Source organism: Grampus griseus (assembly GCF_964374135.1).
Source record: "Grampus griseus genome assembly, chromosome: 15".
Classification (NCBI taxonomy): Eukaryota; Metazoa; Chordata; class Mammalia; order Artiodactyla; family Delphinidae; genus Grampus; species Grampus griseus.
Window position 1 is genome coordinate 21221945 of NC_139009.1, and position 25718 is coordinate 21247662.

At 40.7% G+C, this 25718-nt stretch overlaps 1 protein-coding gene and 1 long non-coding RNA gene across 6 annotated transcripts in view; one reads left to right on the forward strand and one right to left on the reverse strand.

The window, feature by feature from the left end:
• Positions 1-25718, reverse strand: part of RBKS (ribokinase) — a 73995-nt gene that overhangs the window by 37155 nt on the left and 11122 nt on the right. For 2 of the 5 annotated variants that reach the window (XM_082671826.1, XM_082671830.1), the window contains exons 2-6: positions 19921-20053; positions 13733-13796; positions 12521-12583; positions 8794-8958; positions 791-882 (exon numbers count right to left, since the gene is read on the reverse strand). In XM_082671826.1, coding sequence (XP_082527952.1) covers positions 791-882; positions 8794-8958; positions 12521-12583; positions 13733-13796; positions 19921-20053 — 517 coding nt within the window. Of the gene's footprint in view, positions 1-790; positions 883-8793; positions 8959-12520; positions 12584-13732; positions 13797-19920; positions 20054-20199; positions 20451-25718 lie in introns of those variants that run through there. The other 3 variants (XM_082671828.1, XM_082671829.1, XM_082671827.1) reach the window with 3 other exon arrangements.
• Positions 656-15798, forward strand: LOC309833502. The gene is made up of 4 exons (XR_014297775.1): positions 656-708; positions 14089-14265; positions 15178-15320; positions 15706-15798. It is a non-coding gene; the product is annotated as an uncharacterized lncRNA (long non-coding RNA).

Here is a 25718-nt window from a genome sequence, read left to right on the forward strand (position 1 = left end):
TGCATTGTATAATATGTCTTGCCTCCCGGTGTTGGAGGAGAGTGCTGGTCTAATACTGTTTGGCCTATAAGAGGGAAAATATTGAAATTTTCTTCCTAAAATGCTTTAGAATGGCACAATATGAATATATTGATAGAGATTTTATGCAGATATATACATTATGACCCTCAGGTGGACTGAGACGGTGCTCCCCTAACAGAGTGGCCACCAGGGCTTCCCATGCATCAATGGAGAACCTCTGTCTGTCCACCAGTGTAATCACAGGGTCTTCACAACAGAATGCAAATGCTCCAGTGTTGTACATTAGTTAGCACTGCTTGATAAAACATAGGACTCTCAGTTATACTTGACTTTCAGATAAACAACAAATAATTTTATGGTATGTTTAGTATATTATTCCTTATTTACCTGAAATTCAAGTTTAACTGGGCATCCTGTATTTTTGTTTGCTATCTCTGGCAACTCTAATACTAACAGTAATTAGTCCATACAATATGGAATGATTAAAAAAGAAAACAGAAACTAATAGTATGAGGGCAGGGTGGGGACTAAAATTAGCTGAGGTTTGATAAATGCCCAATTATGGGTATGACTCAGGGAATCCTTTTTCTTCTAGGACTCACTAGTTTCCTTTTTTCTACATCCCAGTCATCCAAAAAAATCTGTTTTCATTATGCCCAAGAATTCACATGCAGTCAAGTTGATGAGGTAAGTCCTGATTCTTTGCTTTATCCACGTACATGAAAGTCTTTTGGTTTCTCAAGGAATGAGCAAAACCTTCCATCCTTACCTCACTTTCATTGCAGCAGAACACATCTGAGAGAGTGTAGAACTGGGGGTCTAGGTCAGCAATGGCAGGCGCTGGGTTGAACAGTGTTTTTACTACAAAGGAGTGAAAAAGGGGTTCAGTGGTTATCGTTTTTAACATGGTGCATTTATGGACATTGAGTAAGGGAAATCCCCAAGTACAACCACTTTCTCCATTAGATTAAAAATCAGGGCTTCCCTGGTGGCGCAGTGGTTGAGAGTCCACCTGCCGATGCAGGGGACACGGGTTCGTGCCCCAGTCCGGGAAGATCCCACATGCCGCGGAGCGGCTGAGCCTGTGAGCCATGGCCGCTGAGCCTGAGCGTCCAGAGCCTGTGCTCCACAACGGGAGAGGCCACAACACTGAGAGGCCCGTGTACGGCGAAAAAAAAAAAAAAAATCAACTTAGTTACAGATGTAGAAAAGTCTGGATCCTCAATCTCTGTGATAGCCTAGTAGCAATTCCTTGTTATGTCCATTTGCTCTACTTTTTACTTTACAACATTTCAGCTTCAAGGGCAAGCATCAATATTTACAACTAAGGTGATTACAAAGTTATGGCAAAGGACAACAAGAACATTAAAGAAAAATTTGAATGTTGTGGCATGAAAGGACATGTATAAATGTGAACATGCAGGCTGGTGAACATTTTTGTGGGTTACTGTGAGTGCTTAGATGCAAGGCTAGTTCATAAATCCATTTTCCAGGAAAGTGAAAAAGAGATGATAGAAAGGAAACAATGAAGAGCTTAAAAATTTCCTGGTAAGAATGGTAAGTAGGAAGTTCATGTACATATCCACGTTTTGAACACCTATGTATGTCTTCCAAATATGTTGCACTTACTCATGCAAACATACACATTCACACAAAAGCTTATAGTCTTGGCTTCTGTGGGCAATCTGGGAACGTAAAGGAAAGGTTGATAAAGGAGGAGAAATTCAATCAGAGGCTAAGAGCTAGCTCAGACTACAAGAGGAGGATGGATGGGGACAGCAGAAAGAGGAAAAATAAGAACACGGCCATTGCAGTGTTAGAAGAAGTACATTTTTCAGAGGAGGAAAGTGAACCTCAGAGAGATGAGGTCAGTCTAAGGTCCTAACACTGGGAGATGGTTAAGCTGGGTCCCTGCCCAGGGTCCTCCAGCTTGAAGTCCAGGGTTTGGTCGTTTCTAAAGTGGTTGCCTCTCTAGGCCAGGACTTTGTCCATAGCAACACAAGCCCCCATGGCAATTCACAATATTTAAAAACAGCCTTTGTTCTGGAACTTTGTAAATTGTTTTTTTAAGTATTTAGAACTTATATTCATAGGAAGCTCTCCCTATGTCAAAACACTTATCCACCAGAGTACCCAACTAGATTGGTTGGTCTTCTTTCTTCTACCCAGGTCCACTGACTTATGTGTGTTTAGTAACCTTAATTTACTATAGACTCATAGAGTAAAACTCTCTAGCTGCAGTCCCCAGAGACTCTTCTAGAACAGTGGTTCACCAACTTGGCTGCATATCAGCCTCACTAGGATAGCTTATTAAGATGCCTGACTTCTGGGCTCCACCTCAAACCCACTGAATCAGAATCTCTGGGGGTAAGGTCAGTGAGCATGCACATTGACAAGTTCTCCACGTGGCTCTTCCATGGCTAGTTTGGCGCTGATGCATTCCACATTCCTAGGGAGATGTGTATCAGCATGTGACTAGTGGAAGCTGTCCACTACTTCTGCCTGGGGAGGCTAGCTAATCTACTGCTGCACCTTCTTTGGTCTTACTTAACATTTTGGTTCAGTCAGTGGGTCTCGTCCAGTGGTTTATAGGCTAACACTATTCCCATATTTTCATTATTTTAGAATCCAGAATGTCCACCCACAGAAATTCTATGGTATATTTTTGGCTGCTCATATTTTTGCACAGGGTTATTGTGAGGCTTAAATTAGAACATGGATGTAAGAGCCCTGTGTAAACTATGAAGTGTTGTACAAAAATAAAGGATTATTACTGTAATTATATTGTCCTTTACCCATAGCCCAACACCCCCGCCTGTCCACCCATCTCTTCTGCCTTCTGATGGAGTTTTTAGCCTGGCAAAAATCTCCTCATTGGTTTTCCCGCTTCTGCAAGGTCTCAGAGATGTCAATTATGCATAAAAGCCATCATTGCCCAGCATTCTAACACACCCATTTACTTTTTAGGTTTTCAAAATAAATATGTTGTTCCCTATTTTCCTCAAGCATTAAATTGAAACACCATTGCTCACCTAATCTGATCCTCAAAGCTGCGCTCAGCAGCTCTGAGCACAAGTTAGAGCAAGCTATCAGTATGCAACCATAGGGTAGAGCCACTCTTCTTATAAAAGTTCCATTTTATCCTAAAAGATCCTTGATCCAGCAATTCCTTTTCTAACCCTGTCCTACAGACATACACAGGCCTGCAAAGATGAAGTACAGTGATGCTCATTCAGCTCTGCTTGTAACAGAAAAAAAACCAAAAGAAACCTAAGTATCTATCAGAGTTGATAAAAAATTATGACACATACATCCAATGGAATGCCCTGCTGCTGTTCAAAAGAATGAAGCAGATCTCTGTTTTGCCACATAAAGACTTCTATAATTTATTTATAAGTGAAAAAGGCAGTTTTATAATAAAGTCTATGGTAGGATCTCCCTCACTTTGAACAAAACAAATAAAACATAACTATATGTGTATTTACATGTATACACTTACATAGAAAAGTCTGAGAGGTTACTCACTAAACTAATAAGTACGTAGTTAAAAAGGCTGAGAATAAATCTGACCACAGATTAACTGCTATACATCATGCAAAGACATAATTCTTAAAATATATATAATATCTCACATCAAAAAACGAGTACATGGGCTTCCCTGGTGGCACAGTGGTTAAGAATCTGCCTGCCAATGCAGGGGACACGGGTTCAATCCCTGGTCTGGGAAGATCTCACATGCCACGGAGCAACTAAGCCTGTGTGCCACAACTACTGAAGCTCGCGTGCTTAAAGCCTGTGCTCCGCAACAAGAGAAGCCACCGCAGTGAGAAGCCCGCGCACCACAACGAAGAGTAGCCCCCGTTCGCTGCAACTAGAGAAAGCCGGCGTGCGGCAACAAAGACCCAACGCAGCCAAAAATTAATAAATAAATTCATTAATTAAAAAAAAAGAATTGCTAGTGAATAGATACACAACAGATTAAAAAAAAGAAAAAATGAGTACACTGTGAGTGAAATGATGTAATGGAAAAAATGAGTACACTGTGAGTGAAATGATGTAATGTCTGGGTTTTGCTTCAAAATAATCCAAGGTTGCAATGGGGGATGGGAGTAATAAGTTGGGGTATAGATGAAACAAGATTGGCCAAGTGTTGATAATTGTTGAAGCTAAATGAGAGTATATATGAGTTTACCATACTTGAAATTTTTCACAATAAAAACAAATTAAAAAAAATTTTTATTTATTTATTTTTGGCTGTGCTGGGTCCTAGTTGCTGCACATGGGCTTTCTCTAGTTGTGGCAAGCAGGGGCTACTCCTCATTGTGGTGCACAGGCTTCTCATTGCAGTGGCTTCTCTTGTTGAGGAGCACGGGCTCTTGGTGCGTGGGCTTCAGTAGTTGTGGCACATGGGCTCAGTAGTTGTGGCTCGCTGGCTCTAGAGCGCAGGCTCAGTAGTTGTGGCACATGGTCTTAGTTGCTCCATAGCATGTGGGATCTTCCCGGACCAGGGCTCGAACCCGTATCCCCTGCATTGGCAGGAGGATTCTTAACCACTGCATCACCAGGGAAGTCCCAAAAACAAATTTTAAAGAAACAGTGACATTGAATTTTAAGCAACAACTGCTGGATTGAGAAATTCTACAATTTAATTTGACTGTAAATACTGTATAAAAATCAAGCAAATCTTATTTGCCTGTATCTTACCAAGGGAAAGCATTCTTACCAAAAGAAACTGGATACATAGGCTTAGAGTCTAATAACTAAATTTAGGGGAAAAGTGAAAATACCATAAAGAAAGGAGTCTCTTTGGCTCATGCTACCATAAATAAGCATGAATACTTTACCATGATGAAAAAAAAGTGAAGAACTAGTAGATGTAGTTCATCAAAGAAGCATGCAAATTTGTGATAGTCAAGATGAAAAAAAAAAAACTGATGTCATCCTGGAACCATGCAAAACTAGAGAACACAGGATGTACCATGGAGTAACTTGGAGTTGCAGAGGTGACTGACAGCACCCAACAGTAATTATTATTCATTACAATGTATGACGGACTAAACTCCCATTTGTCTTAACAGCATGTCAATGGCTGGTGCAATAATGTCAGTGCGGAACTGGTGAGGCCCAGGGAGGCAATTGTACAGGCGCAAAGACAGGAAAATGAGGTGGAAGCTCTTAATGATGTCACCATGGAGGGCAGGGGGCTGGACAGTTAAGAAGGCCCTAATAACGAGCTCAGAGAAACGGGAAGAAAATCACCCTAAGTAAAGAAACCATAGGAAGGTTGGGCTACCCAAAACACTGGCTTGGTAGTCTCCCACTCTAGAGGTTCTTCTCTGTGACTTGACCATCAAAAACACCCAAAGCTTGGGCTATGTGCTGGACCATGTTATTGTGAAAGTCAAGGTGGCCAGCCAAGAAATTCTGTTTGCCAAATGGAAAAGGACTAAAGTGTCATTAAAAGATATTTTGTATCCTACCTAGAGTTTAATCTTGGCGATCTTACAATCTCAATTATTTATAATTGTTCCTGTAATGTCCCATTTGCTTTGAAATGGATATAAAGACCAGAACCAACAGGCATAATTTCATCACAAGCAGCTGTACCACCAGCTCTGCCGTGGGCCTACCTCACACCACTGTGACCTAGAGAGGAGGGGGCTGTAGAGGGCTCCCAAGTCATTTTTGGTGTTGCAGGTGCTGTTTAAAACCAATGCTTTCATTTTGGTAAAGAGAGCGATTTCTGAGAAAGTATATTCAAAGATGAAGGCGGGGGGTCTTTTCCTCTGTATTTTAACAACTGATACATAATCCAGTTATACAATGTGTTTAATTCAAACGTCACTGCTTGTAAGTACACAGATAAGTATATAGATAAGGGAGTTGTGATAATAAACCCATAGATGATGATGAGACATGGATTTTACCATCTTCCTTGTAGATGGAATAATGCTGATTAGCACATATGCAGCCTTGTGGGGTAATGGACAGGACACTCAGCACTCAACAGGTCTTTATGCTCTGCCGGGCCTGCTCTGTGATCAGCCCATTCTCACATTGTGACACTGAGGAACTGTGAGGGCTCTCAGTCCAATTCCCTTGTTTCACAGAATAAAATGAGGCTCAGTGCAAGGAACTGACTTACTTGCATGAGGACCCCTATTTGGTAAGTGATTGATTCTGAATTCAAAGCCGTACTTCATGACTCCCAAATCAGTGCTCCTTTCATTATACCACTCTTCTCTCAGGTGAGAATGAAGATGCATTAAATTCAAACACACACACACACACACACACACCACTCATAGTATAAAATCTAAGCTGTGTCTGACTGGTAACTACCAAATGGGGACCAGTTGAGTTCTAGACAGAGGCTCCTGTGTGCATGGGCATTTGCAGATAGGGGACACATTGCTGAGAACACTCTAGGGTCTTGTCTCTGTGACTGGAGCAGTAATAACACTCAAAGCTTAGGCTACATGTTGGGCATTGTTACAATTCATGGATTTCACTTTTCTAGAGACACTCTTCATAAAGGCTCAGTTCCTTGATATCAATGGGATGTGGCAGTTTCTTTACTTAAAATGTGCTCTAGGATACAGAACTTGGGTCTTGGAGTCTGGAATCCTGGTTTCTACAGTGACCTTGGTTGAGCTAATTACTTAACCTCTCCGAGTCTGTCTTCTCCCCTTCAATCTGGGAGAAGAATGCCTGCCATATTTTTGTCATAAGGTTTTTCTGAGGATCAAATATATATGAAAGTGCTTTATAAACTGTAAAGTACATATAAGTGCAGGAATTACTACTTCCAATATTACTATATAAGAAAGATCATGCAGAATCACTACTTAGGCATGCTGGCTCTCAGTAACAATGTGAAGTAGGCTAGGTGATCTTTGGCCCTCCATCACCTACCCCCACCCATTCCTGATGCCCCAGATCCTCCAGCTCCTCGACTAGAAGAACTGCCTGGCAGGTGATGGAGGAGGCATTGCTGGACACCCCCACACACACAAATGACAGCCCGAGTCAGGCTGCCTGTCCCTCCGGGTAACTCTAGCCTCACCTGTGAGAGGTTAGCTCCTCAACTGTGGTTCCTGTACCTTTCTCTCTGCCACAAGATGGGTAGGTGACAGGCCATTAGACTAGGACAGAGGGAACAGTCATCTCTGAGAAGCAAGGGACAGTAGGAAAAAAAGAAGTTCCATGAGAATATACTTTGACCTGTACAAGGAAAGACAGGAGCATGAATGAAGTGGCACGGTGTACTCACATCACCTGATTACGATGAGTGCAGTCATTGCAGAGAATGCTCACCATAAGCCTTAGACTTTATCTGTGACACCCTGAGAAAATGTAACCAAATGGGTTTTGGCTTAAAATTCTTTCTGACAGCTTCGAGTCCATTAAAAATACATTAAATGTCAGTGAGAATTTGCCACAGCATGTTGTTTTGCCAAGAGGAAATTTGTTAAATCAGGACATACATTTTAAAATTCTCCACAAAATCATTTCAGTAACTTATTTTCCATTTATTGCTATGTAGAACACTATACACTTTGAGAGAATCACTTATATAAACACACAGATACATACACACACTTACTGTTCTTTTTCTTCTTCTTTTTTTTGGTTTTGTATCTTGATGAGAAAGTTTTATCTGGAAAAGTCAATGTGGTTCTCTCCCTATTTCCTTCTTAGTATAATTCACAGAACTATGGCCACAATATCAAGGAGAAGCCACTGTCTTAGAGTGGCTACTTTTTATTTTGATTTTTTTGACCAAAGAGTGCTGAGATCAGGATATTATCCTAATTTTAATTTAAAGAGAGACGTGAAAGAGAAAAGAAAATTGGTGTTTACTGAGAAGTACTACACCATTCTTGGCATCATATTTTATTTCATTCTTAGACCAATTCTGTAGGGGAGTATTTCTGTATGCATTTAACAGACAAGGCTCAGAAAAATCAGATAATTCTGCTAAGACCACAAAGCTAACAAGGAACAGAAATGGGATTCTAACTCAGAAGACACTTTCCCCACTAGTCGGTGGTAAAAAAGAAGCAAACAGAAAGAAACTATCTGGAGTTTTAAAAAGTTGGTTATGTGCTGGGGTTGAGAGAAGGGGAGTGGGTGGGAGAACAGATGAATCAAGATTAGCCACGAGTCGATGACTGTTGAAGCTGGGTGATGGGTTTCCTTATACAATTCTGCCTGCTTTTGTGTGTTTGAAAATTTCCAAAGTCAAAGATCAAACAAAACAAAAAGCTGCTTAAAGGACATTGACAACAAAGAAAATATTACATATAAATAATCTTTTGTAGTTTATAGAAAAGACAATAAAGTTTTACAAAAAGGAGAAAGAACAAATCTTCAGTTCCTTGAGATATTTACCCAAATGTACCTGGGCAGTGATTATACATGACCTGCAGCTTAACCTCTGCTTGTCAGAATGGAACTCATTCTACTACTTAGAGTGTATCTTGGACAATGGGCTGCTTCAAAGATTCTAGTTACTACCTGAATTATTTCTGCTAACTAGATTGGAGATTTGTATTTCAAAATATCAGAAATGCTACTCATGTTATTTTTTCACTATTTTTAAGGTTTTCTAACATTATCGAGAACTACAGGAAGACAGTGAATCTCACAGATGGGAGAAAGAATATTTTACTGCAGAAAAAGTATGGCTTTGCTTAACTTGAAAGGTTAACTTTCACTGAGACAGTGATAAAAGCTTTTACAGAAAGAAGGACAAATGTGTAGAATTACCTCCACTGCTGTGGGCTATTCTCAGGGCTTCCAGAGAAGCTGCTGGAGTTACTTCTAGCTGGCAGATCATTACTTTGGCTCTGCTAATGGCACTGGCTGCTTCCCTCAGGTCTTCAGTATTCAAAAGTAAATTTGCTCCAGCCACTATAACGATGATATTCTGGCCTATAAAGAATTTCTACATGTTTATATTAAAAATCAAGCAAAACCAAGCAACGACATCCTGCAATGTTACAATCACCCTTAGAAAGTCATTATATATAAAATGTGTTGTAAGTATTAATTCTAGCATTTCTAAGCCATTCAGGTTAAATTTCGTATTCCTAATGGATCTTCCTTTACATCTCTGTAGGTATCACATTATTCTGATCATCTTGAGAAAAAATCTAAAAAGATTTCCCTTCTTATATATTTACAAAGAATATTAGCTGATGAATTATATATAACATACTTAAAAATTTTCTCTTATGGGACATGGCTGGTACAATATCTGTGGTAAAGATTCTGAATCCTAAATGACAGAGGTCATAATGATGAGGATAAATAGGAATCAGCTTGCTTAATGCTAAAAACTCATGCTCTTTAACACGCAGTCAGTTCATGTGTGTACCCCAGGGTATTCAGAAAAGTGATTTTGTAAATCAAAACACATTTTATGATATCAAACATGAAAAACTATATGAGATAACTTAAGGCAGGGAGAGAGTGATATTTGGCCTATACTGTACTAGATCAAACAGAAGCAGGACTAAGGAATCTTGTATGCTTATCACTTGGACCCACTCTCTACAATCCCACGCAAGTGAGGGAGGCGTGGTGGAGCACTTTCTCTGTCAGGTGAACTCTCAGGAGCTGTGCTGTCCAATACGGTAGTCATGAGCACAAGCCACATGTGGTGACCGAGCACTTGAAATGTGGCTTGTCTAGACTGCAATGTACTTCAATCGTACAATACATGGCAGATTTCAAAGACTAAGTTGTAAGAAAAGAAGGTAAAATATCTCATTAATTTTATTTATTTAAATTTATTAATTAAGTTATTTTTGGTTGCATTGGGTCTTCGTTGCTGCGCGTGGGCTTTCTCTAGTTGCGGCGAGTGGGGGCTACTCTTTGTTGCGGTGTGTGGGCTTCTCATTGCAGTGGCTTCTCTTGCTGTGGAGCACGGGCTTTAGGTGCGCGGGCTTCAGTAGTTGTGGCGCGCAGGCTTTAGTAGTTGTGGCTCGCGGGCTCTAGAGCGCAGGCTCAGTAGTTGTAGCGTACAGGCTTAGTTGCTCTGTGGCATGTGGGATCTTCCTGGACCAGGGCTCGAACCCGTGTCCCCTACATTGGTGGGCGGATTCTTAAGCACTGCACCACCAGGGAAGTCCCTCATTAATTTTAAAGAACATTTTGATTACACGTTGAAAGGACAATATTTTGGATATATTGAGTTAAGTGAATATATTAAGATTAATTTTACCAGTTCCTTTTTACTTTTTAAAATGTGGCTAATGGAAAATGTAAAATTATGGACGTGGCTTGCATTATGTTCTATAGGACAGCCTGACCTAGGGGGATGAGTTGCATCAGTCTTTTCTGTGCTCTAGGCTGCTTGTGCTGATCTTGTATAGACGTGACCTAAAATTACCTCTGACCGCAGAACACATGCTGGCCTATCATCTTACCACAGATGTGTCTGTTGGCCAAGGAGGACTTAATAAAGTGGGGATGGTTCAGCATAAACCCTATCTCAGTACTGGAAAAATTCAAAGTACCCGCACACTGAAAGACAGCATACCTCCTCGCTTTTCTCCTTCAGTGACCTCATTCTCTCTGCTACAGTCAACTGCTGCTCTGTGTTGCTGACTCCTGAATAGACATTTCTGGCCTGGCCTTGGCTGATGAGTGACAAAGCCCAAGACGAAAGCTGTCTGGTGGACACTGCCATATGGCGAGCTTGTTCATGCCTCAAATTAAACTTGTCAAAACTGCTACTCATCCCTTCATTTAAAGATGCTGATTGTTGCCTCTCTGGGTATTTGTGTTAGCTCTTCTACTACAACCTATACTCTCGAGGGCATTACCATACACTATAAACCAGACAGAGTCTACCATAACAGGCACCCCATACACAATATTAAATATCTTTGCACGGAAAATGCAGTATTTTGTTACACAGATAAGAAAGAAACAGAACTCGATATCCCTAGAACACAAAACAGAGGTTTAAGACAGGGAATGAGCTGCTGTTAGCAGCAATAATTACTTAAATGTAGCTTAAAATAATGGACACAGACTGTTGTTAGAATGAAACCTTTTTTCTACTGTCTTTAAGTGGAATATATTTTTTGGGGGGTTGTTATTGCAACTTTGAGATCACTAAAGTAGAACTAAAAATACCATAACTTCACGATAAATGATTTTGTGAAACTGCATTATAAATAAAAGACGTATTGTGAGAAATCCTAATTTAAAACAACACACTTGTGACTTCTCACAATGCAGTAGGTTCTTCTGTCCTAGGTGCTCCATGAAATGCTTGGTCCTTCTGAATGTTAATTCTAATTTTAAAAAATCTTATGTAGGGCTTCCCTGGTGGTGCAGTGGTTGGGAGTCTGCCTGCCGATGCAGGGGACACGGGTTCGTGCCCCGGTCCGGGAGGATCCCGCGTGCCGCGGAGCGGCTGGGCCCGTGAGTCATGGCCAATGAGCCTGCGCGTCCGGAGCCTGTGCTCCATGGCAGGAGAGGCCACAGCAGTGAGAGGCCCGCGTACCGCAAAAAAAGAAAAAGAAAAAGAAAAAAAATCTTATGTAGGTGTTTTTATACTTAAAATAGTTGGCAGCAATTATGAAAAGTTTACCTGAGGGTAAAGGGAAGTTACTGTTTTTTCCCCCCATAAATTTATTTTTGGCTGTGTTGGCTCTTGTTGCTGTGCGCGGGGTTTCTCTAGTTGCAGTGAGTGGGGGCTACTCTTCGTTGTGGTGCACGGGCTTCTCATCGTGGTGGCTTCTCTTGTTGCAGAGCATGGGCTCTAGGTGCGTGGGATTCAGTAGTTGTGGCATGCGGGCTCAGCAGTTGTGGCGCACGGGCTTAGTTGCTCAGCGGCATGTGGGATCTTCCCGGACCAGGGAACGAACCTGTGTCCCCTGCATTGGCAGGTGGATTCTTAACCACTGTGCCACCAGTGAAGTCCTGGAAGTTACTGTTTTTAAAAGACAAATGTTTCACCTATTGCAAGGCCTCGTGACAGGCATAGCTGTGTATATAGACTTTTGAGATTTGGTTGCTGTTTAAAGAGCAGACAAAATTGAACACTAACAATAAGTTAGAAGTAATTGCTTGCTGCCATTTGCTCAGTAAATATTCTATAAATATGATTCATCAACGTTCTTTTGCACCTATCTATTTACATTTATTTACTTAGTGTAACTGAAATGACAGATGAATACTTAACTACTTTAGAGAGAAATATCAATTCTGGGTTCACATGAAGGGTAATGGGATGCTAAAGAATATAAGTATAATTTTGAGGCAACTATACCACTTCATATGTATTGGGTGGACAATTCTGTATTTGAATGATCAACTAGGGAAGTATAAGTAAAGGGCAACATATATATTTAGATTGGAAAGACCATACATTAAAACTTGGAGTGGTGGTTATGGTAAGAGAGCCACGGGAATAGGGTAAAAATTGATGCTTCTGCTCTAGTTCTGGAAATGATACTCCAGTATGTGAAACACATACCTTCATTACTGACAATTATAGAAGCAGTTCCTGTCGCAGCATCTTTAGTCTGATATGTAAATTCTAAAAGAAAAAGGAAATCACAGTCACGTATGTACAGCCTGGCAAGGATAATCTATTTTAACAATTTCAATGCACCACTAATCCTTGGAAAAACTTTTTAACCTTTAACCATCTGGAATGATAAAAAAGAAGTAAGTAATTAGTGCTAATTTATACCCATCACCTATACAATGAGGAAAATACAAGTCTTCACACTTAGCTGCGCCTTTTTTCTACATTAGTGGCAACCCAGCAAACCACCCCCGCTTCCAATGCCTTCAGATTATTCACAGTTGTACACATATGCATTTTTCTAGACCACCATATTTCTTTTCTTCAGTGAAAGAAATGACAGACTTGAGATGAAAGACTAAAGGTCAAACTCATAAAATGAGATTGTTTGATTTTCTTCATTTTCATAAGCTTCGCATCTCATCAAGAACTATGGTCTGGCGTGTAAATGGAAATGTTGATCAGGCAGCCTTTGGCAGCAGCAAAGAGCCTTGAACTGGAGCCAAAGACCTGCACTCCAGTCCTGGCTCTGGCTCCAGCTAACTGTGTGCTCTTGGACAAATTCAGAACCAATCTGGCTTTCAGTTTTCTCTTTTGTGAAATGATGGTATCAGCATCAGTGGTTTCTAAGATCATTTCCAGCTATGACATTCAATGACTTTTCTTAAGATATCTTTTGTGAATGCAGCACCTGTTTTCTCTTGTCACCTACTTTTTTTTTTTTTTTTGCGGTACGCGGGCCTTTCACTGTTGTGGCCTCTCCTGTTGCGGAGCACAGGCTCCGGACGTGCAGGCTCAGCGGCCATGGCTCATGGGCCTAGCCGCTCCGCGGCATGTGGGATCTTCCCGGGCCAGGGCACGAACCCATGTCCCCTGCATCGGCAGGCAGACTCTCAACCACTGTGCCACCAGGGAAGCCCAACTTTTGAAAGATTTCTATGAGATGAATGCTTGTAACCTCCTATCATTTTATTCCTGTCTGGAGAAACGTACATGAAAGAATTAACCAAAGGATATTTAAGCAAGACTAGACAAAGCTGTGCATAAAAATTCTCTGGCCACCAGGGGAGGATCTAATAATTCTATTGTAATTTCAACTTGTAACCAGATTCCAGAAGAAAGTTATAAAAACTAACTTTAAGAAAGATGAAATTTTACCTGTAGAAATATCATTCTGTTTCAAGTTTTCTATATAATCATTGCCAAAGGAATCTTTGCCAACCTGTACCAAAGAAATGATGAACATTAGATTTTTTACATTTAGTAAAATGCTACAATGTAGTTTTTAGAATACTTAGCATTTTAAAAGGGCATATCTGCATGGTACTTTGTAAACATTAACTAATTAATCCTCTTAATGTAAGATGCTATACTTGATTTCAGCCCAAATAATTGTTATATATTAATGTTCCATTTGTATCCTGCCTAAAACGTGAAACATTTAATGACTGTCACAAGTTCTGTAGCTTCACTCTCATTTTGATCTTTTCATATGGAAATTGCCATTGAGACAGAGCTGTCCACCATCAACAATCATCAATATTTATGAAGAATGTCAGCTGTTCATACTTCAGTATAAATGAAGGCATCTTTGTAATGACCTGCCTGGTGTTTTAGAATCTTCTTATCTTCTCCACTGACCCTGACATGGGGCAAAGAGGAGGGAATTTAAAAAGTCCTTGCTAACTTGGGTAAGTTGGTGTAGTGGAATTCTGTTGTTTTGCATCCTAGCATCCATTCTGGTAATGATATTTCGATTTTTCCTTTGGACTCTTCCATTCACAGACAACATGATTAGGGTTTCACATTTTTTTACAATCAGTGAATCTATATTGACACATCATTATCACACAAACTCCATACTTACATCTGGGTCGATTCTGGGATTGTACATTCTTTGGGTTTTGGCAAACGTATAGACATGTATCCACCATTATAGTCTCATACAGAGTAGCTTCACTGCCCTAAAAATCCTCCGTGCTCTGCCTATTCATCCCTCCCTCCTCTTAGCCCCTAGAAACTTCTGATCTTTTCACTGTCTCCATAGTTTTGTCTTTTCCAGAATGCCATATAATTGGAATCATACACCATGTAGCCTTTTCAGAATGGCTTCTTTCACTTAGTAATATGCATCTGAGGTTCCTCCGTGTCTTTTTGTGGCCTGATTACTCATTTCTTTTTAGTGCTGAATGATATTCCATGGCATGGATGTACCGTTTATTTCCCCATTCACCCACTGAAGGACATCTTGGTTGCTTCCAAGTTTTAGCAATTGTGAATTAAGCTGCTATAAACATCCATGTGCAGGTTTTTGTGTGGATCTCCTCCTATTTTTACTTTTAACCAGCTTGTCACCATTTAAATATCAGGAGACTCCACAAAAACAAACACGTTTCTGGGAAGTCCTGAAAATTTAGAGGTCCTGGTAAACACTAGGCCTACATTCTTGCAAGACAACAGAGCTGAACCTATCTCATTAGTGAGCACATGCTCTCTAGTTCACCATAGTCCCCACCTGGCCTACTGCAATGTATGTTACCTGTTTGGCCCCACAGGCTTTTAGGCTTGCCACACCTGAACTATACTATTTTTCTGTCCTGCAGATGAGCGCTTGGTCAGTGGATAACGTCTCTATCTAGGTGTCAGCACTCCTGGTATATTCTGCTCCTCTTTGGACATATCAACAGAAAGAAACCTAGAGGTTAACTTGATCAAGAACCTCAATGAGTGATGATAACATTTCCTGGTAAGCTTTTAGACTGTCTATGTTAAGGGTCAGAAAATTTTTTCTGTCAAGGGCCAGATAGGTAGTAATGATTTAGACATTGCAGGCCAGATGGTCTCTCCTGCACCTATTCAGCTCTGCTATTGTAGTGTGAAAACAGCCAAAGACAATCTGTAAACAAATGGGTATGGCTGTGTTCCAATAAAACTTTACTTGCAAAAGTACATGGTGACCAAGATTTGCCCCATGGGACACAGTTTGCTGACCTCTGACTTAAATGCCACCTCTGACGCCTTCTTCCTCAAGGAACACTTTTCCCTGTGCTCCTTTTCTGGTGGAAATGCTGATTAGGCAATAATCTCAAATAATATATAAGTTGTTATTAGCAGAATTTCTGTCTCTACAGTGAAGTACAGAGGGTTGCTGTGGGGAGAGTCCCCTTAGAAGGAGGTCATCAACTAAACGTTTCCTTTATGGAAGGCTGGCCATTTTCTACCAGGTAAGAGCCAAGGCATCCTGTTTCTTAGGTCAAAGACTCACACCAGAAAACAAAATCTTTGTTATCTCATCTTTTAAAAAAAAAAATTTATTTACATTATTTAACTGTCTCCCATGGGTAATCAAAAGTGTTGTATAGTTGGGAAAGTATCATTATAAGAATGCTGTAGGAATTAAGAAAGGCCATCCCTAGGCATGTGGAGCCTGATACAAATTAGAGCAAAGGAACTTCTCTACCCTTCCGTATCAGTTTTATACAGGGAAAATCTGTTTAAGGTGAATACCAAGGGCAGGCTTGATAGATGGTGCTGATATTACAAACATTAGGAAGTGCCAGAGTTCGGAAGAATTGTTGGAGGGGAGGAAGAAACCAAAACATGGAGTTTTGCCCTCGAGAAACTGATGATATTGGAGGGAAAATAAGACATGGAGACACAGCTATAACACCGGGTGGAATATCGTGTGCATCGGAGGCCTAATTAGGAAGGGATTTCATGCTCAGGCTGTGGAAGCTTTTGCAGGCTTGCTGCAGCTGTATTTTAGAGGCTGCAGTAGCTGCCTGTCTTCTTCCTGCCCAGAGAATTACCTGATTGGCTACATCCCTCAGTGATTGTTATGGTTCCAGATTTATTCTAATAGTGATTTCCTGGCAAATCTGTTGGCTGGCCTTCTAAGTTCTACATGAGAAGTGGAATAAAATCCTTTGTTTTTGCCTTCTTTGGTATTCTCTTGTCAAAAATAAATGGAAAAATAGCAACACTGTTGAGGATTAGAAGAAGTTGACTCTAGCTCCATTAACTTCGCATGCAGGTTGTAGTGATACATTACAAAGTAAAAGTAGTGAAAAAAGCCTAAGAATAGGAAGACAATATTTTCATTTGTGTCATGGAAGTCAGAAGTCCCTTCACATTAGCTGTGTGATCTGGGGCAGGCCACTTTAACCATCTACAGGCTTCAGTTTCCTTATCTGGAAAGACCCAGCCAGTTTGCTGCGAGGGTAAAATAAAATAATATGCATGAAAGGACATTTAAAACTTTAAAGGATTAAGTAATATGACTTGGTGTTATCATCATCATCATCATCATCATCATCATCATCATGGCTGTACTGCTGCTACTGTGGCTGCTTCTCTTGGGGTAGGGGCAGGGCTTCTGCTGCTTGGAGTCAATCTTATAAACTACTTTCCTGCCCATCTAGTTCTCCCAGACACTTCTAATTCTTCCTGTTGCTGCCTATCTTCAACAGAAAAGCAATTGATCATGGAAGCAAGCAGGTGGGTGCATTATTTTAAAAATGAGACTGTATTACTATTATTATTTTAGTAAAAACGTAACAGCTCCATTAACGGTTTGGTGTAAATAATGCTGTTTAATATAACCACGTATCTTGAGAATTCCCTGGTGGTACAGTGGTTAGGACTCCACGCTTTCACTGCCGAGGGTGTGGGTTTGATCCCTGGTTGGGGAACTATGATCCCACAAGCTGCCTGCTGTGGCCAAAAAAAAAAAAAAATATATATATATATATATACACACACACACATACACACACATATATATGTACATATATATATAACCATGTATCTTATTCCTTTCATAAGAACAATATAGCCAACTGGGAGCATATCTATGCCCAGGCTTACAATATTTATTGTATTGAAACGGGGACAAAAAGCAATGGAGATCTGAGTCCTATTTAAAAAGTCCTTTACGAAGTGAGAGAGTAGCATTGACATATATACACTACCAAATGTAAAACAGATAGCTAGTGGGAAGCAGCCGCATAGCACAGGGAGATGAGCTCGGTGCTTTGTGACCGCCTAGTGGGGTGGGATAGGGAGGGTGGGGCTCCCTATGATCCTCGGACTGTGGCCTTGGCCCGTGACTCAGTTGAGTACTGACTACACAACTCTTAACTACTTGAAGTGTTTCATTACACGTGTCACTGTACACATCTTGATGGATTCTTGCTTAATAGCCTTCATCACAATGTCCTGACAAATATTTCCCCTTAGCTCAGTATCAGATGTTGTGCCTGTGCCAGTGCTCCTCCATCAGAGCTTGAATCTGAGCTTGTTGCAGGGCAGTAGTAAGTTAAGGCTGCTAAGAAAATTTTCTACCTGTTTTTCTTTTGCTCCATCTGTTCATTTTTAGCTTGAGTAATTTCATGATTTTGGTTTTCTACTTGGAATTTGTTATCTTTAAGAAACCTGCTATAAGGCAGTTTGGCTAATTTGCTAAATAAAAATATACTTCATAATTGAATGAAATATTATGATTAATGGATAACAATAACTCTTATTATAAAAGATATTTTTTCTTTTTAAGAAATCTAAGAATACGATGCAATCTGTTTAAGCTTAAATAAATCCATGTCTAAAGGTCCCAGGGTATCTAAGCAAAGTAACCTCGTATAGGTTTTAGCTGAAGCCATGTTTCCATGTCCTTTCTGTACAGACACCCAGGCTAAATTCCACTGTGGGGCTAAACAACAGACGACTAAATCAGTCACAGTAGATATAAAGAACTTTCAAAATTGTACAGGTGCTCACATAACCATCATACACAGACCAGAATAAAACAAATAGCACCTCTGTTTAACCAGCCTCCTTACTTGAACATTTCCCAAAATGCAAAATAGAAATATTTGAATTGTGAAACTGAACTTGGGAAATGAATCATGAAACCATGGGAGTGGATGTGAGAGGAACAGAAGGCATGCGGGCTCAGTAGTTGCGGCTCACGGGCTCTATGGTGTGTGGGCGCAGCAGTTGTGGTGCACCGGCTTTGTTGCTCCACAGCATGTGGGATCTTCCCGGACCAGGGATGGAACCTGTGTCTCCTGCATTGGCAGGTGGATTCTTAACCACTGCACCACCAGGGAAGTCCCCCAGATTCCTTTCTGGTCCAAGATACAGCATTAGAAGACAATAGCTTAGAGATGAGTAAATCATCAGTTATTAGACCAAGTTTCCAAGAGCTGTGTTACTGGAGTGAAACCTGCTAAAAACAGGATGATTTATGCTGTTGTTTAGAAGCTGGACCACAGAAAACCACTGGAGTAGGCTAATTCCCCTTACTTCTTACACTCCAGTTATAAACTCATTAAATTCAGGGAATGCAGCATTAAGTTATTTGAGGACTGCTACTTCCCAGAGGATTCAGTGAGGTAGAAACTAATATGAAGGACAAGGAAGATTACGCTCTCCTATTTAAATCTTTAAAAACAACAAACCTGGGCTTCCCTGGTGGCGCAGTGGTTAAGGATCTGCCTGCCAATGCAGGGGACGCGGGTTCGATCCCTAGTCTGGGAATATCCCACATGCTGTGGAGCAACTAAGCCCGTGCACCACAACTACTGAGCCTGTGCTCTAGAGCCCGCGAGCCACAACTACTGAAGCCCGCGTGCCTAGAGCCTGTGCACCGCAACAAGTGAAGCCACTGCAATGAGAAGCCTGTGCACCGCAACAAAGAGTAGCCCCCGCTCGCCGCAACTAGAGAAAGCCTGCGTGCAGCGATGAAGACCCAATACAGCCAAAAATAAATAAAAATAAATAAGTTAAAAAAACCACGAACCTCTCAAAGACTCATACAGATACTTAAACATGCATGTACATGTACTTGTTTATAGCAGCACTGTTCACAACAGCCAAAAGGTGGGAACAGCCCATCAGCACATAAATGGATAAAGAAATTGTGGTATATACAATGGAATATTATTCAGCCACAAAAGGAATAAAGTACTAATACATGCTATAAGGTAGATGAACCTTGAAAACATTATGCTAAGTGAAAAAAGCCAGGCACAAAATGTCACATATCATATAATTCCATTTATAGGAAATATCCAGAATAGATAAATCCGTAGAGACAGAAGGCAGATTGGTGGTTGCCAGGGGCTGAGGGGAGGGGGGGAGTGGGGAGAAACTGCTTAATGGGCAAGGAGTTTTTACTTTGGAATGATGGAAATGTTCTGGAACTAGATAGAAATGGTGGTTGTACAACACTGTGAATGTACTAAATGCCACTAAATTGTTCACTTTAAAATCGTTAAAAAAAATGAGCTCATGTCTTAAACCGGGTTCTCGCCTCTAGAACCCTCTCCACCATACTTTACACTTACCTTGCACACCATAGATGTCTTTGCTCCAAGCCTAGCTGCTTGGACACACTGGTTGGCACCTTTCCCTCCAAAGCCAATAAAAAACTTATGACCATGGATGGTTTCACCAGTTTTTGGCAGACGAGAAGTAAGGCTATCATAATTTTAAAAGAGAAGGAGAAAAAAAAAAGCACATTGGAAACTGCAATCAGTTTAAGCTCTTCAGAAGACAGAGGGAAGTTTACTGATGGAGCTCTAGTCTTAGCAGCCAGAACTGCAAGCAGAAGCAGGAAAGATTACCTTTTCCTTGAAGATAACATTCAGTAGTTCGCATCACTGTCAAGAACGCGTCTGCTTGACAAAACTCTTCTCTCCCCCACTGCCCCACAGTCATACTGCTGTAGCTCTACTTCACATGACGGCTCTTAGAGTCTGTACTGCATCAGGGTTGTTCACCGGTGCCTCTGTTTTCCATCTTGGGGAACTCTTGGAGGGAAGTAACTTCATATTCCCCCTTCCCAATGCCCAGCACAGAACTTTATTCACGGTGGGACTTAATAAATGGGACCAAGTTATTGTGCATTTCTGTACAGGTTTATCTGATCATTTACAAGAAGCAGGAAGTGTGTCAGGATTCTGGTAGTCCTGTTCAGGACCTAAGGAGAAGAGGGAAGTTGCAATGCCGGGCACTAAAGAATCTTATTTGTTTCCTTGGGGGTGGGGTGGGGGTGGGGTATTTAGATGGCAGGATTAGGTTTTGGTCCTAGTCCATCCTGTATACCACCCATTTCATGCACTGACTCAAAAAGAGCATACATACATATATATATATATATATATAAAAGCATCCTAAAGATCTAAGTTTAGTTTAAAATTTTTACTATGGAAAATTCCAAACATATAAAACTAGAGGAAATGTTATATTGACTTCCCCTATCCCCATGTACCCATCACCCAGATTCAATTATTGTCAACTCATAGCCAATCCTGTTTCAGTCTGTACCTTCACTGACTTCTCCAAGTGCTAAGGATTTTTACTGACGTTACTGTCTAATGAAGATAATATTAAACGAGGCAAAAAGCGTAAAAGACTTGCTCCAGGATATGATTTTCATAACACTGAAGGTGGAAGATGCGAGGAAACAAAATCTTTGAAGAACTTTAAATGGACTTTAAATGGAAAAGGAGCTCTGGGTATAGGGGCAAGTGGAGAAGATCAGCTCAAGTGGCATGAGGACTGGTTGACTGGCCACAAAGAGGGCCAAGGGCCGGACGGAGCCAATGGAGAGATGGCAGTTGTGCCCCAAAGGTTAATTAGCTTTAGACAGGAAAGAAAGACCAAGAGAGAAGTTCACAATAACTGAGAACCTACTCTGTTTTAGCAGATTAGAAATTTACATTCATTTCCCACCTAGGCTGTGATCTAACTGAAAACAGCCTGTCTGCAATGGAATGACATATGACTGATGCCAAGAACACATGATCGTGTCAATAAAAACGAAGTTTGACCTATGAACCTCCCTTATGTATTTCTAAAAGTCTCAATAAATTGGGCCAAAACTACTCCATTCCCTAGCAGTGCCCTGTCAAATATGGTTATTTGAGATTCAAAAGAGACTCATCAATAATTTGAAAACATCCCACTCTACTCCTCCCCTTTTCAATTCTATTTTTATCTTGGATTCTAAATGCATTTATAGTACTGATGAAAAAAATATACATCTACAAGGTTCACTTCTGAAAAAGGTACTCAATCAAGAGAAAAATGGTTTTAATGTAATGTTATTATCCTGTCATTTAATTTAGCAATGACAAGTGATGATGAGATTTTGATTTGCATCAGAAATCTTAAACATTTTAGGATTCTGTTATGAACAGGCAATGATGAGTAATCTGTGTGATTGAGTAACTATATGAATTCTTGGCTTATTGATGCTGCTGCAAACAACATTCATAGCAACCTTAAAAAGAAAAAATATCCAATGTGGCTAAAAACAGGCCAAAATAATTAGTAAGACTGTCACTAAAGAAACTTATGACTTCCACTATATTTATACTTAGATCTGGGTCATAACTCACTGGTTTGAATTAAGTGTATTTTTTATTATCAACTGTGGCATGAAAAATATATCACCAGATTATTACTGGGATGTACGTGTATGTGGGGGAGGAGTGAAATCAGGGGTACTGCGTGTGTGTGTTTGATGTGGGAGCAGATGGCTGGGATTTAAACTCATTTCTAAACAACTTATATTAACACAAGCACTGTACTAATTTAGCCATCACTGAAATTCCTCACTCCTTTGGAACACTACTATTTTCTTTTCCTTCTACATCTTCGTCCTATTCTTATTTCCTTCCTCCCTCAGTTGTCGCCTTGCCCTGCATGAGGATAGGGACCAATGTCGGCACCATCTTATCCCCATTTGCTGACTGAATGAACCTTTGTAAGAGTCTCCTGTTATCTCTGAAGGGTAGCAGAATATGCTACTCCAAAATATGACTGGAGAAGGACGTGCTACTGCAAAATATGCTGCTTTGGTATACTGATTATCTTGACTGTAGGCACGTGAAAAACAGCAAATGCAGGGAGAGGCTTTCTCTGAACTCCCCTTATCTGCCTACGGACAGATCCTCCCAAAGGAACTCAACTGCCATAAATCCCCTTCCTGGGAGTTCCATCAACCAGAGAGGATGGACTCTTGTCACAGGAGAGACTAGAAGTCAATACCACGCCTAGACAGACACTGTCACAGACTGTCACAACTCCCATCTATTCTTCTAAGGGGCCATTCATCTGACCTAAAAATCATTCACTCTCCCCTAAGAGACCTACACTCCCCTCCCCCTTCCCTATTGAGATGTTATTTAATCCCGAATTCTAAGTCACCTTGGGGATTCATTTTTTCCCTGGGTATCTCCCGTGTATACCTGAGGGATACATTAATAAATTTGTTTGTTTTTCTCTTATTAATCTGTTTTTCATTACAGGGGTCTCAGCCAAGAACTTAGAAAGATAGAGGGAAGGTTATTTTTCTACCCCTACATCTCTTTTCCACGTCTCCCCTGTATGGCATCCGTTCTTTCCTCTGAATTGAAGATGTGGAGGTGTTGACGAATGAGGAAGAAGAGGCTGGGATGACTGTTCAATTGTCTGGCAATAAAAATTCCATGTTTTACAAGACCTTGCCCACTGCATTCCCAATACTGGCAGCATTCCTTTCTATAAGCAAGAACTATAACTAGAATTCATACTATCATTCCTTCATTCACACATTAATTCAGCAAATGTTAAATCAGTGTTTTCCAATGAACCTCCTAAGGGCAAAATAAGCTTGCTGACAATGAGATAAAACCTAACCGTGATGCTAATAACACATGAGTGAAAAAAATATGTCACAGGATAAGATTAGTATGACCTGATTCATGTTTCTTTTTTTTTTTGCGGTACGCGGGCCTCTCACTGTTGTGGCCTCTCCTGTTGTGGGGCACAGGATCCGAACACGCAGGCCCAGCGGCCATGGCTCACGGGCCCAGCCGCTCCATGGCATGTGGGATCTTCCTGGACCGGGGCACGAACCCGTGTCCCCTGCATCGGCAGGCGGACTCTCAACCACTGCACCACCAGGGAAGCCCTGATTCATGTTTCTAAAAAGGAAAAAGATACATGTTCTCATATGATATATAAATGCATAGGAAATGAAATGTTAATGACAGATACCCATGAGAAGGATGGGAGTGGGGGGCAAAAGTGCACGGAAGTACAGTAAGTCCCCTACTTACGAACGAGTTCCATTCTGAGAACGCATTCGTAAAGTCCAATTTGTTCGTTAAGTCCAACAAAGTTAGCTTAGGTACCCAACTAACACAATCGGCTATATAGTACTGTACTGTAATAATAGGTTTACAATACTTTTCATACAAATAATACATAAAAAACGAGCAAACACAAAAAATAAAACATTTTAATCTTACAGTACAGTACCTTGAAAAGTATGGTAGTACAGTACAACAGCTGGCATACAGGGGCTGGCACTGAGTGAACAGGCAAGAAGAGTTACTGACTGGAGGAGGGAGAGGAGGTGGGAGATGGTAGGATCATCAGCAATAGGAGACGGAGGGTAAGCTGCAATTTAACTCATGCCTGACGTTGATGGAACGCACGTTCGCATCTCGGAAAGTTCACAACTTGAAGTTTCGTATGTAGGGGACCTACTATATTCAACAAGAATATCTTTGTGTTTTATGGGAAGCCACTTGTTACTACTTCAGATTCATCTGGCCTTGCCGCATCTTTTTCTAGCCGCCAGTTGCCTCCGGCTGGCTTCTTGCAGGTGCAGCCTAATAGAGCCTTGCCCAGGGCCATCCTCTCCCCACTCCAGGATTTCTGTTTCTGTTTCTGGCTGTTCTGCAGGACAGAGCAACCTGTTAAACACATCAAGTATCTTGGTATAAGCTCTTCTGCTTCCCGGCTTCACTTTCCCTGGCCCTCACTCTCGCTCCCTGGATTACAGTCCAGCACAGAGGATGTGCACTCAAGCCTTTGTCTTATTGCCCTGCTTTCTGTTGAAAGACAGTTTATTGCTGATTTATTATTTTTTAAAAGTGAATGAACTAAAGAGTGGAAAGTGAAGTGGAGAGCAACTGGAACATTAGTTACAAACGGGCAGAAGCATTTCTGAATTATAGATCCTAATTTACTTTGAATTAGGTTTTTCTATCTTTTTTTCTTTATTAAAATCATGAAATTAAGGTCAGGTTGAGGAAAGGACCTGCACAAAGCACCATCCGCTGTATGAAAGCATCATCATAATTCTTCCCAATTCAAACATGAGCTCTTAGTAGGGTGTCAAAGACAGACCAATTAAGTGCTCAAAGGAAAAAAAAAAAAAAGGGAAGCAGTACTGGTAGAAATATACTGTTGCTACCATTTAAAATTTTTAAATAGTGTAAATTTCTGAATGAAGGAGAAAACCAGTCATAAGAAATATATTTGAATTTAAAACAAATTCGTAACTTTAAAATGTCATGATATTTTAAAGCTGGACAGAAGGAAGCACCGATAAATGTTCAGGTGGCCTCCCAGTCTTCTGGGCCATGAGAGGTCATGCAGTTAGAGTTTGGTTGTATGAGGAAGGAGGCCTGAGCCACTTACAGACTGCATTACCTTTGACAGCTTTTCCCTCTTTGAACCAGCTTCTTCTCTTGCAAAACAGGTTTAATAATACTTGTCAACTCCTTAAATGCCTGGGTTTTGTACTCTGAGTTATTTCACTGACAGGTGTTACCAGAACAACTTATCAATTGCTTTTAACTTCTTGACAATGATGTGCCTGTTACAGATTCTCAGAGATGATTCATATCAAAGGAAGGAATGACCTGGTGAAACAGGGATAAGCAGCGTTTTGACCAAAGAGGTTACACTGATACTGGCTCCAGCCAAAAGTCAAGGAATATGCTGCTTTTTGGCTTTTGAATTCCATCCTTTCCTCTTCTGGCTGTAAGCTTCTGACACTGTACCCCCCTGTTAACAGGGGATTGTACCATTAGTGATCACCCAGTTAACATTCATTATGCTCATTTATTATTCCTACTGCCTGTATTTTTCAACCATATCTATTCTTCCCAGCATTTGTGTATGTCACATTTACAAGCATGGGGTAATTCCCAAACCAAGCTAGTGATACCTATTTCTACCTCTGTAAAAAGAACTTAGCCTTGCAGCTAAAACTTCATTTTGCGGTGCCTAACCCTAAATTTGCATATATACATGTATGATTTATTTAAGGAAATGAAACATGAATTATGCTTTAGCTGGT